Source organism: Ochlerotatus camptorhynchus, unplaced genomic scaffold (genome assembly GCF_037179485.1).
Source record: "Ochlerotatus camptorhynchus isolate MF236.1 unplaced genomic scaffold, CSIRO-AGI_Acam_v1.1 ptg000265l, whole genome shotgun sequence".
NCBI classification, from domain to species: domain Eukaryota; kingdom Metazoa; phylum Arthropoda; class Insecta; order Diptera; family Culicidae; genus Ochlerotatus; species Ochlerotatus camptorhynchus.
In genome coordinates this window covers 428,263-441,380 of record NW_027040755.1, presented here as the reverse complement: position 1 = coordinate 441,380, position 13,118 = coordinate 428,263, and the positions used below count along the sequence as shown (strand labels likewise).

Here is a 13,118-nt window from a genome sequence, read left to right as displayed (position 1 = left end):
AAATTGAAAGAAATACGTCAAGTTGATATTGACCAAATTTTGACCGTATAACCCTTTAATGTCTTCTGTTTCGGACCCAGTATATCCATTTTCGTTCAAGTTCGGGGAGTGCTTCAGGTTCATCCAGAACTTTCGTAAAAAGACTCCACACACCTCTACCAGCTGATGTGTCAAGGTCCGGTAAAACTATCCGTACGATGTAAGCCTTGTGATCGGTGAAAGCAGTAGTGCAGAAGTAAGCATTCCTTAGCCATCCCCGCATGGTTGCGCCTACCAGAATCCTGTCCAATCGTGACGCAGAATCGTGTCGCAGTAATGAATATTCTACTCGAGTTCCATTCAGATGTGTCCACGTATCGGTGAGTTTCATTGAAGTCATCAATCGTTTCAACGTTGGACTCTGGTTACCTCTGGTTATTATATAATTAGATGCCCGTTGCAAGTAAAATGGCACGATGGAATTAAAGAAGCTTTCACGGTTACTTCTGTTTTGTGAACCAGATGGAGCATAAACATTCACAAAGGTGACCTGCCCTATCTGGAGAGAGATCAAACGGGAATCTAGACTACGATGCACATTTTGGTATTAGAGCAGCTGCTTGACTGCAATTCCAGTTCCCCTTCGTCGCTCATCCACATTGAAAATCATGTCAAATCCAGGTAACTCCAACAGCATATTTTCCACCTCCTGCAGGAATATTACGTCAAGGTCAGCTGATCGTATAAATGTTCGCAAAGCAGCGAGTTTCGTGGGGTTTGTAATATTGTTTATATTGATGGTACAAATGTTGTAGCTTTTTAGATCCATTTTAATGACGATTTTTAGACCTGGAAGACCTCTTGCTTTCGGTAGTCTTGGGTGATCCCGGTCGTTTGAATGCAGATTCCGAATTATGGTTACGGGTGCGTTGATTTTCATTGGAGATCTCTCGCTGGTCCCGGTTAGGTGACTTGAGAATTTTCTCACTCACATCAATCACTTCTTGGACGAGTTGAGATGACCGCTGTCCCGTTGGGGAGGCAGCAACAGCAGTAGCGGAGTGAGCAGTAACAGCAGCAACGAAATTATCAACAACAGCAGTAGCAGCAGCGGAGCCCGTCTCAGCATCAGTTTCGGTGTTGGCTGGAGTGAGGACTGGCATTGGAATTTCGTCCTCGATCGAAACGAAACGTTCACTTGGCGATATGTTCTTCGAAATACTTATTGCAGTTGTTGGATGTCCAGTTTCAATTGGTGCCTTCGGTGAATTCAGTTTTTTTCCCTCACGCAATGATTTTGATATTTTAGTGGAATAAACAATAAAAGCAGTTGCTGTTATACCTAAGAATAGTAATTTGTTGTTTAGAAATGAACATTTATCAGTTTCACTTCATTTTAGACATATGGTCTTTTTGCTCCATAAGAGTGGCCCTCTTGCCAGGTATCATTTTTTAGAGCAGGTTCGACATGACATTTTGAAAAAAATCATTAACATTTTTTATGGGGTTTAATTTTAATTTCAATGATGATACATGGAGACAAGGTTATAAACTTACAATTCGATTCACAAACTCCTATAAATATTCACGGAATCACATATAAAAACGCGCTATCGTTAGGGTGACCTTCTTGCCCCTAGTTCCCCTACTAAGTCAGACACTGTTTTTGATTCTAGGAGCTACTTTTATTCTCCGGTTGAGGAGCGAAGTGTTCACTTCTAGGCCGATAGTTCTTTCGGATTCAAAAAAAGAAATCTGGAGTAACCTACGAAACTTAATTTTATTCCAAAATTTTGTACAAAGTGATCTTATAATTATGTAAAACTTTTACTTGGTTTGTCCAGGGTTTTACATATCCCTTTCAATACCGGACTTTTGGCTAATTTTGCCTATTCTATTAGCTAGGATGTTGTTTATTTTGTAAATTTATTTCTTTTTGTAACTCAGATCTGATATGGCCCTACAAATAAGAATGTGAACATTTGTAACGTTTAAACATTTTAACTATATCCTTCGTTTAGGATAAACAGAGAGGGAAAGCGTAACTTAACCTAGATGCGCAAACATGCCGTGCATGGGCGTGTTTATCCTACTTGAACCAAGGGGGGGGAGGTGGGTGTCAAATACGAACAATCGTCGCCTACCTCTCATGCCTCGCATAACTGGTTCCAAAGGTAAACAAGCCATAAGAAACCTACAGCGATTGTTTACGTTTGGAGCCAGTTTCATACAAGAATGATCAGTAGGCTGATGTGACAGCACGTCCCCCCCAGACTTGAACGCATATACATTCCTTAGTAAATACTGTGCAGTAAGATTATGTAAAACGAGCCTTCATTCCTTTTTCCCTGCTTTTCATTTAATTTTCTTGGCCTTGGTATCGACGTCAGCTATGGCTATGCAAACGAGATGCAACTATGTGGTTATCTTATGGTTTTGGTATCAGTCTGACGTATCAGATGAAATCCAGATTAAGCACCGCTAATATAGTAACCAGGGCCGTACTCAGGATATTTTTTAATTGGCGAAATCTCACTTTTTCGCTCTCCCCTTGATCTTTCATTATTACGATGATTTCATCACATTCCATAAGAGTAGCGTAACAAATAAAGAGATTTCGCAACAGATTCTCCCTATCATACCTGTTTTCTCTGATATGGTGTGGGAGTTGTTCCACTGACGACTTGGTAAGACAGTTCATAGAAACTACATTCAAATTCAAATCCCTGTTCATAATTTTGGAGTTCTTTCCTGGTGTTCTTAGAACTTCTTTTAATTTTGCAGAACGTCTCTGAATTTGTCAAATTTTTTTTCCTGAAATCCGTAGATATTATAATAAAATCTTGCTAAAGTTCACGTAACTTTTTTGACGTTCGTCCCAGGAGGAATCAAACTTCCCTGATGCTCGCAAAACCTCCCTGAAGTTGCAGAATTTTCCTGAAGTTTGTGGAAGTTTGCAGAAGATCGAAGTGATTTTCTGAAGATTGCAGTACTTTTCTAAAAATATTTAAAGAACTTCTCTGAAGTTCAAAGCACGTTTTTAAAGTTTCAGGATTTTCCTGAAGTTTGAAGTTTGTAGAACTTCTCTGAAGTCCAATGAACTTCTCTGTAGTCACTCAAGGGGGAGGCTATACTTAAACTCATTGAGGCAAGAGCAGCTATATAACCTCATGTTGGTGTGAGGAGTTCCATTATTCTCTGCTTGAACGTCAAGCAGTACAGTTCGGTCTTTGCTCGCTCTGTCGAGTTGTTCTAAAGTTTCTAGTTTGTTCCAAACATTCGCAGTTTAATCGCGTCGTCAGTAGTGTCGGTCGCTTCGTGTGATGGGAAGACAGCGCTCCCGGAGCAGGCTCCGAGAGAAAACGGAGAAGAAGAACAGCGGTGAGGGTAGCTTGAGTGTACCTATTTCGAATAGGTACGCTACTCTTCCCACCGATGTTGGAAATACCAACCCAGTCCCGGTGAAGCGGACGAAAAAGAGGAAGAAGAATCAAGGACAGTCCGATGGTACGAGCGGACGCGACGATGTTACCGCGACGAACGCCAGCGACATCGGTGATTTCGGCGACGCCGTCGAAACCGAGAATTCTGCCGGCCCGAGTGCGGTGAAAATCAAGCTTCCTCCACTGGTGGTGAAGCAAGTACCACTCAACACGCTGATTGGCGATCTCTCATCGCTGGGCGTTGCCGCTGAGTTTAAGCTCGGCAGGATCGGCACCAAGGTGATGCTGCGAACAAAAGCGGAGTACGAAGTGGCCGTGAAATATCTGAAGGATACCAAGGCGGAATTCTTCACGCACGACATCCCCGGTGAGAAGCCCTTCAAGGTAGTCATCAGGGGTCTACCAAATTTCGACCCCAAGATGGTCGAAGCTGAAATCAACCGGTACAAGCTAGCCCCAATCGCTGTATTCCGAATGACAAGGAGAGACGAAAACGTGAAGACATACCCGGATTGCCTCTTCCTGGTGCACTTCCAGAAAGGGACGGTGACTCTCAATGCGCTGCAAGCCATCCGATCGATCTACTCCATCATCGTACGGTGGGAGCCATACCGTGGCGGCCATCGTGACGTAACGCAGTGTATGAGGTGCCTCAATTTTGGACACGGTACCCGCAACTGCAACATCAAGCCACGCTGCAGCAACTGCGCTCAAGAACACGCCACTTCCAACTGCCCTGCGGATGGAGCCGTGGCGATAAAATGCGCTAACTGTGGTGGTGCACATCAAGGTTCCGACAGACAGTGCTCCAAACGCGAGGACTTCAAACGCATCCGAAAGCAGGCGTCAAGCAACAATCAACCAGGACGCAAGAAGGACAAAACCCCATCATTCAGGACGGAGGATTTTCCGCCTCTTCGTGCTCCCCAGCAAAGGCAAGCGAATTCGCGGGTGCAACCCGCCCCCCCTCAAGAAGCTTCCGGTGATTTTGCTGGCCAAAGCTCTCCATCCCCCCCTGGATTCTGGAGACAACCAACAGCGCAAAACAACAACCCCGATCTGTTCTCAGCGGATGAACTGATGGAAATTTTCGTCAACATGTCCGGTGCTCTTCGTAAGTGCCGCAATAAGCCCGAACAGATCCAGGTGCTCGGTAAGTTCATCATCCAGTATGGCGTCTAAACCGCTAACTATCGTCACCTGGAATGCTTGCTCTGTAAGAGCAAAAGAGATTGAGCTTGCCGACTTCCTCCGCAAGCACAGCATCGACGTGGGCCTTCTAACCGAGACCCATCTAAAGTCCGGCGACAGCTTCTGGTTGCCTGACCACAACATTATCCGGCTTGATCGCACCAGCTCCAGGGGGGGGTAGTGTTGCGGTCGTCGTCAAGAAAGGAATAAAATACCACACTCTGTCCCATATCCGCACCTCTATCATCGAGGCCCTTGGTGTGGAGGTGGAGTCGTCGACTGGATACGTCCAGTTCATCGCCGTCTACTGCCCTCGACAGTGTGCCGCCAGCAGTGGACTAGCGGCTAAATTTAAGAAGGACCTGTCCACCATCACCCGTACCGGTTCCCGCTTCGTTGTTGGAGGAGATCTGAATGCTCGTCATGAGGCATGGCGGAACTACCAGCAGAACCAGAACGGTCGTCTGCTGTTCGACCATTCGCAGCATGGGCTGTACTCCGTTTGGTTCTCGGACGAGCCAACATTCATCTCACCGGCAGGCAACCCATCGACGCTAGACCTGTTTCTTTCAAATACCGGCTTGTCCAAGCCGGTAGCCTTAAACGAACTCAGCTCCGACCATCAACCGGTGGTGGCTGAACTGGGATACAACGTAGCTGCTGCTCCAAGCCTGCGCAAGGACTACCATCGCGTAAACTGGGCCCAGTTTGGACGCGTGGTAGACAGGCACATCATCGACAACCCACCGCTTGACTCCGTGGAGGACATCGACCGAGCGTTGGAAGTACTCCACCAAGCCATAACCGTGGCTGACGAGGCGTGCGTCCGACGAGTTCCTGTGAGGGGTAAGTTTATTGCTATTGATTCCCACACCCAACTCTTAATTCGCCTGAGAAATGTTCGTAGACGCCAGTTTCAGAGGACTGGAGATCTAGCGAGGAAACGTGAAATGGCCAATCTGAACAAGGAGATTGCTTCCAGAATGGTCTCACTCCGTAACGAAAGTTTCGGGCGGCTTGTCCAGAATCTGGACGACCGCTCCAGACCATTCTGGAAAGTTGCCAAGGTCTTAAAGACGCACCCTAAACCCATTCCGCCACTAAAAGATGAAAATGATGACGATCGGCTCATAATTACCCCTCAGGAGAAAGCAAATGCGATTGGTGAGCATATTGCCAAATCGCACTTGCTTGGCTCCAACATCCAAAGTCCGCTCGAAGTTCAGGTTGAGCAATGCGTACTCAACCTTGATTCCTCCCCTTGTGCCATCCCTCCGGAGGATAGAATCACAGTGGAACAGATTTGCTCGGCGCTGAAATGCACCAAAAACATGAAGGCCCCCGGGTTTGACGGAATATTCAACCTAGTGTTGAAAAATCTCAGCATGAAGGTTCACTCTCTGCTGGCTGCTGTCTTCAACAGATGCTTGGAACTGCACTACTTTCCAAGTATCTGGAAGACAGCGAAAATCATACCTATCCGCAAACCCGGGAAGAACCCAACGCTAGCTTCAAGCTACAGACCAATCAGCCTCCTTTCAGCGCTGAGCAAATTGTTCGAGAAACTCATTCTCAATTGTTTGCTCAAGTTTGTCGAGGAAAATAACATTCTCCTTCCGGAACAGTTTGGGTTCAGAAAGGGGCACTCCACCAATCACCAACTAGTGCGGGTGATGAATAACATCCGAAGTAACAAAGATGTATCCAAGTCCACAGCCATGGCATTGTTAGACGTTGAGAAAGCGTTTGATAATGTCTGGCACAATGATGTCACAGGAACAACATTCAGGTAGCTCAGAATAGAGTGCTGAGGATGGTTCTTGATCGTCCTTTCGACACTAGAATAACAAATTTACATGAAGAGGCAGGCATTGCCAAAATAGATTCCAAAATTAACGAAATTAAGACTAAATTTACACAAAAATGTAATTTATCAGAACATGCTTTGATAAGCAATTTGTATATAGTAGGTTAGGTGTATATAGTAGTTGTAGGTTAGTTGTAGTTGCAAATAGTAGTTATAAGTAGTCTCCTTTTTCCAATTCAAATCAAACCAATCCCACCAAGGTGGTCATACTTTAAAATAGGCCTGATAGGACTAGGAACTGTAAATAATAATTAAAATCTCAAATGTACCAAAGTTGAAAAGACGCATCTGTGTCACTTAACAAATTCATACATGTAAACCACACAATCACAAGAAATAAAGATCATTTAAATGGAGGAGTTCCATTAAGCCTGTGCTCCGGAATCATGTCGGTTCGTCGGTGGTTGTTCAGCTTCTTAGTGACAGTTCAAAAATTAACCCCAAACATTCCCGGTGGGAGGAGCACTACTTTGGGACCCATTTACTTCATACACCTCAAAACCAATTAAGACATTCAGCTACGTCTAACATTGATGCATCAAATTCTAAGAGATGAACTAGCCTCAGGCTAAAAATCTCTAAAATAAAGACAAAAAAAAAAAAAAAAAGCATCAAATTCTTTGCTCAACAGTAATTTCTACATGGATGTCTAATTATCCATTTTAGGGGGGTGTGTCGATGCGAAGTGAAGCATGACGAAGTAGTTCCATACCCTATTATCGACATTATCGATCAAATTATTTTCGAACAGAAATTCATCATGTTTGCCAAAATTTATTTTCGATCTGTGTATTAGTTTTGTAAAATCCAAGCTATTTTTCCGCCCCTCAAGCTGTGAACCATTTGCTGAGTTAAATTTAACTCGTGGTTAAAAGTGACATTTCGAAAGTTATTATTTGTGTTCGAAAATCCTCGTGCTGTCGGTCGACATGATTTCGAGTCACGGTTGTCAAAATTTAACTTCTTGTTTGTCAGAAATAACCATGCTCGGATAGCAGGGTTAATCGATAACTTTCCATCTGTCAAATTTTAACCAAAAGTTGAAATAATCCATCAAATGGTTCAGAGCATAGGTAGACTTGGCTTCACTCTTGGCGTGACTCATTATACACCGACTCCAGGCAGTAACTGCAACGTAACATTCTACTTGTTCACAATAATAGTATCCATTTGATTTTGGTAACACTTCTCCAAAAAATCTTAATCTTTCTTTAATATTTTTCTTAAAATGTCCGGATAGTTGTGATACTTCGGACATGTCCAGATAATCGATTTTGCAATTATTAAAATTTGTGGAAAGCAAAGAAGTCAAAACCAGAGAGTGGTCAAAATCAAGGGGTACAAATGCGCCAACTTCAATACGAGCCTTTTGGATATATTTTTTCCAGGATCCTCCAGCGTTCCCACCGCCGTCACCACATCAACATCAACTGTGTGGACCCGTTGGGCCGTGGTGCCCTCACTTTGGCCATCGATGGCGAAAACCTGGAGATGGTCGAACTGCTCATCATCATGCAGGTGGAGACGAAGGACGGTTTGCTGCATGCGATAAACGCCGAGTTTGTCGAAGCCGTTGAGCTACTCCTGGAGCACGAGGAACTAATCCACAAGGACGGTGAACCTTATGTAAGAATGTCTGCCAATCAGATAATGAGAAAATGTATTAATCTAAAGGTGTTGATTCGTACAGAGCTGGCAAAAAGTGGACATCAATACGGCCCTTTTCACCCCGGATATCACCCCTCTGATGCTGGCTGCCCACAAGAATAACTACGAAATTTTAAAGATCCTCCTGGATCGTGGCGCAACGCTCCCGATGCCTCACGATGTCAAGTAAGATCATCAAGTTCATGTATTTCAAGCTGATAATTCTGAACAACTATTCGCCTAGGTGCGGTTGCGACGAGTGTATCCGTCGCTCGACGGAGGATTCGCTTCGCCACTCGTTGGCCCGTGTCAACGAGTATCGTGCCTTGGCTAGTCCTTCCTTGATCGCGCTCAGCTCTCAGGATCCTCTGCTCACGGCTTTCCAACTGTCTTGGGAGCTCCGGAACTTGGCCTTCGCCGAACAGGAGTGCAAAGCTCAATACCTAGAGCTTCGTCGCCAGTGTCAGGGCTTTGCTGTGGATCTGCTGGATCAATCACGAAGCTCTCAGGAACTGGCCATCATTCTGAACTACGACCCGGAATCACCTCCTTACATGGACGGTGATCACATGAAACTGACCCGACTGGAGCTGGCTATCGACTACAAGCAGAAGAAATTTGTGGCTCACGCAAACATTCAGCAACTGCTGGCCGCTATGTGGTATGAAGGCGTTCCCGGCTTCCGACGAAAAACCGCAATGGAGAAGATTGGGATCATTTTAAAAGTGGCCATTCTGTTCCCATTCTACTGCATGATGTACATGATTGCACCGACATGTGAAACGGCCATGTTTTTGAGAAAACCATTCATGAAGTTCTTGATCCACGCCTCATCGTATCTATTTTTCTTGTTCCTATTGATTCTGGTATCTCAACGAGCGGAAGTACAAGTGGTACTTTTATTCGGAACGGATAGTATGAAACGAGCGCTACAGGAGGAGTTGGCCCGACAGCGAGGCAACGGTCCAACTTACCTGGAGTGCCTCGTGGTGGTCTACGTGATGGGCTTCATATGGGAAGAAACGCAGGAAATCTTCGTCGAAGGCATCCGCAACTACCTCAAGAACATGTGGAACTTTATCGATTTCTCCAGGAACTTCTTGTATTGCTGTGTCACATTGCTTCGAGTGATCGCTTACATTCAGCAGACTTCGGAAATCAACAACGACCCAAGCACGGCTTACATCGCTCGAGAACACTGGGATGACTTCGATCCTCAACTGATCGCGGAAGGTTTGTTTGCTGCGGCCAACATCTTCTCGGCACTGAAGCTGATTCATCTGTTCTCAATCAATCCACATCTTGGGCCACTGCAGATCTCGCTAGGCCGAATGGTTATCGACATTGTCAAGTTCTTCTTTATCTACTCGTTGGTTCTGTTTGCGTTCGCCTGTGGTATGTATGGAGATTTAGTAAAATGCTTGCCCTCGATCTCAGGTCGGCTGTTCTTTTTAAGGTCTGAACCAGCTGCTGTGGTACTTTGCCGATTTGGAAAAGGTGAAATGTTACAGCTTAAAGGGAGGACTACCGGATTGGGATAATCAAGGGGACGCTTGCATGAAATGGAGACGTTTTGGAAAGTATGATCGATTGTGCTATGAAGGATTCTCGTTTTCTCGTTCTGACTTTAGAATTTCAATTTCAGCCTATTTGAATCATCGCAGTCACTGTTCTGGGCCAGTTTCGGTATGGTTGGGCTGGAGAGCTTCGAACTGACAGGCATCAAGTCGTACACTCGGTTCTGGGGTCTGCTCATGTTTGGATCATACAGTGTGATCAACGTAATTGTTCTATTGAACCTGCTTATCGCTATGATGTCCAACTCGTATGCCATGATTGATGAACACTCAGACACGGAGTGGAAGTTTGCTCGCACCCGGCTCTGGATGAGCTACTTTGAAGAAAGTTCTACACTTCCGCCACCGTTCAACATCTTCCCGAACATGAAGCACCTGATGCGGCTGTGTGGCAAGAAGAAGAAGCGGGACATCAAGCGGGAGTCGACTATTGTGAGTATAGTTACAGGGGAAATCGTTATCAAGGTTATTTTAAACGGTGATTCTATCAACATTAGCGCCGCAGAGAGGACAAGGAACGCGCCGAGCGGTACACCAATGTGATGCGATCGCTCGTCTGGCGGTATGTATCGGCCATGCATCGCAAGATGGAGGAGAATGCCGTCACCGAGGATGACATCAACGAAGTGAAGGGCGAAATCTCGGCGATGCGTTACGAGCTGCTGGAAATCTTCGAGAAGAACGGCATGGATGTTTCGGCGGCTGATCGTAAGGAGAAGGGTAAGTTGTGCGCTCTGGGTTCCGCATGACGTCGGAGTTATTACGCTTTTTTAGAGGATAGGTATTTATTGTATTGTACATTGATCATTATTTGCTATTCGCAGCCGTGCTCGCCAAGCGCATGAAGATCTGGGAGCGTCGTCTGATGAAGGACTTCCACGTGGCGCCGGTTGATATGCAAGAAAACGTTCTCGAAGAGGAAGACGAGGAAGAAGATGCCAACCCGTTGGCTAGATTCCGTCGTGTGGCCAAAAAGGTTGCCAATCAAACGACCTCGGCCAAGTGGGGTCAGGTCATGTCCGGCGTAGGAATAGAAACCAATTCACAGATTGGTCGGTGCAAGAACCGTGATAGCTTCCGCCAGCAGCAAAATCTGCAAAAGGCTATGAACGAAGCTCGTCGTCTGGTAGAACGCAGCCCTGTGGCTCGCTCGCGAAGTGCCTCTCCCATGATCGATAGTTACGAAGATGAGACCACCAATACACTGTTGCAGTTGATTAACCAACTTGCAGAGGAAACTGGAGGTGCTGTCTCACCGGGAAATACACTGCATACCATGGGCATGAATAGTCGTGCGGCGACTCCTTTGAATATGCTAACTGCTCAGTTACAGGCTGTTCTCAGCAAGAGTCCATCTCCGATGATGATGAAGTCGACTAAGGCAGGAGATGGCAAATCAGCCGGCAGTCTGAGCCATAATAGATCGCCAGCTCCTCGGCATGAAAGCAAGACTCCATTGGCTTCCATAAACGATAGCATGTCACCGTCTCCCGAGCCGTCTACTCCGATTGAAAAGAAAACTTCCCTGGAGATAAGCTCTCCTCCACGCATCATGTCTCCCAAACCAGCCAAGTCTCCCATTCCACCAATTCAGTCCCCACCGCCAGTGATCCGTGTCACCCGTACCGAATCGCAGCTGGTTAAGAAATCCGATTCCAAGGAAAGTGCTGTTGATGTGCCACCATCCATCGAGATCAAACCACCAACTCCTCTAACTTCGAAGCCCTCTTCACCGATTCTACCAAAATCAGATAAATCTGAGGTGAAACCAGACGAAGCTGTGGTTCATTCTGACGATCCTTCCCCTCTTGTTGCCGGAGTCAACTCACCACCAAAGGTCATCAAACGTAAGTCTCCTGCACCGTCTACTCCGGATGCTTCACAAGCTGGAGACATTACCGTATCTCGCCCGGTTGCTGCCAAGCCCCAGCCGGGTCAGGGAATGCTTCCCCCTCCTCCAAGCAAGGAAGAGCCTCCATCTGCACCAGCAGTATCCATCCCAGCACTTTCCACCACCCCGGCAACTCCACTTCCCGTGCCCAAGAACCTCGGTGCCACTCCCAAAAAGTCTCCACCTCCGATTGCCGCTAAACCTCAATCACCTCCTCTCCCACCAAAGACGACATCACCAACACCCCCCGCGGTGAAAGTGGAGCTCATGTCCGAACAGTTGACCGATGTGACTTCGAGCACCGAGCAGCTCATCGGCAGTGGCGACAAGGATCCATCGGCGGACGCTGCCCGGGCTGCGTCTTCGCCTGTATGTCTGCGCCCGGTCCATAGGATCGCCGATGTAAAGACGGTCAAGCGGCAGCCGAAGACTGGTTGGCTGTAAGGAAAGTGCGAAACGGTCAAAATCAAAAAAAGTGGTGGTTGTGGACGTTGCTCGTGAAAAATCTGCTTTTTTATTTTATTCAATATTCGATAGCATTATTGTAATCGTTAACTCATTATAATTGGTAATTGAATTTTAGCTTGGGGAAAAAGTGATAACATCATGGAAACGTTGCCAAAGAAGTGGAATCTATATCTAATAACATGTTATCAAAAACTACATATTCAAAATCAAACATAGATAAGGATGGATATTGTGATACGTTGCAGTAAATATTAAACTTTACCATCTTTTGAACATATTCGCATCTTGTTTTAGAGAAATCCATACCTATAGTAATACAGCTAAACATTTTAAACTGTGTTTTTTAAGCTTCATTATGGAGATTTTGAGCCAACTGACTACTTCAACTCCGATTTTAATCTGTGGAATAGCTTTATACCCCATACAGACTATGGCTTATATCATGTAATATAGGCTGTCTTACAATGAACACTCATACATCTAGTTTTCACTGGAAATGCTATGTATTAGTGCTCATTGCAAGACAGCCTATATTACATGATATAAGCCATAGTCTGTATGGGGTATAAAATTGCTAGTCTATCCCATTTGCAAATGTGGAAATGTCAGTTGTAGTAGCATACAATTCTGGAGCAACAATAGAAAAGGTCCCATCAGTATTTGTAAACAGACCGTTCTAAAGCCCGTTCTTCAGAAATAGAAGGCCACCCACACGAACCAACATCATCATTGTATAGGAGAAACTTCCGATCCGATGGTGATGTTAGTTTGCGTGGGCGCCCTTCGTTTTGCGAACAAAGAGCTTCGGATCGTTTTGTTTTCAAATGCTGGTGTGCCCTTTTCTATTGTTGCTTCAGAATTAAATTCGAAATATTTTTTGCCGTTCACTTGATTGAACTGAATGCTTGCAAATTGCCAGAGAGTAAAATTATTGACTGCTTAGGCTGAGTGTGAAAGCATTCAGTCACTCACGAACAGGCGACTTACAACGCTTGCCTTCGCTTACACAACATGTAATTGAGGCATTTCTCCATAGAAAATGTACGCTCAGTTAT

At 45.5% G+C, this 13,118-nt stretch overlaps 1 protein-coding gene across 1 annotated transcript in view; it reads left to right on the top strand.

Moving 5' to 3' along the window:
- Window positions 1-12,338, top strand: part of trpl (transient receptor potential-like) — a 29,113-nt gene extending 16,775 nt beyond the window's left edge. The window contains exons 4-10 of the mRNA XM_065226917.1: window positions 7,869-8,106; window positions 8,171-8,313; window positions 8,372-9,522; window positions 9,584-9,707; window positions 9,773-10,136; window positions 10,202-10,424; window positions 10,529-12,338. Of these exons, the coding sequence (XP_065082989.1) occupies window positions 7,869-8,106; window positions 8,171-8,313; window positions 8,372-9,522; window positions 9,584-9,707; window positions 9,773-10,136; window positions 10,202-10,424; window positions 10,529-12,039 (3,754 nt within the window). The 3' untranslated portion in view covers window positions 12,040-12,338. The remainder of the gene's footprint in view (window positions 1-7,868; window positions 8,107-8,170; window positions 8,314-8,371; window positions 9,523-9,583; window positions 9,708-9,772; window positions 10,137-10,201; window positions 10,425-10,528) is intronic.
- Window positions 12,339-13,118: the final 780 nt, after the last annotated feature.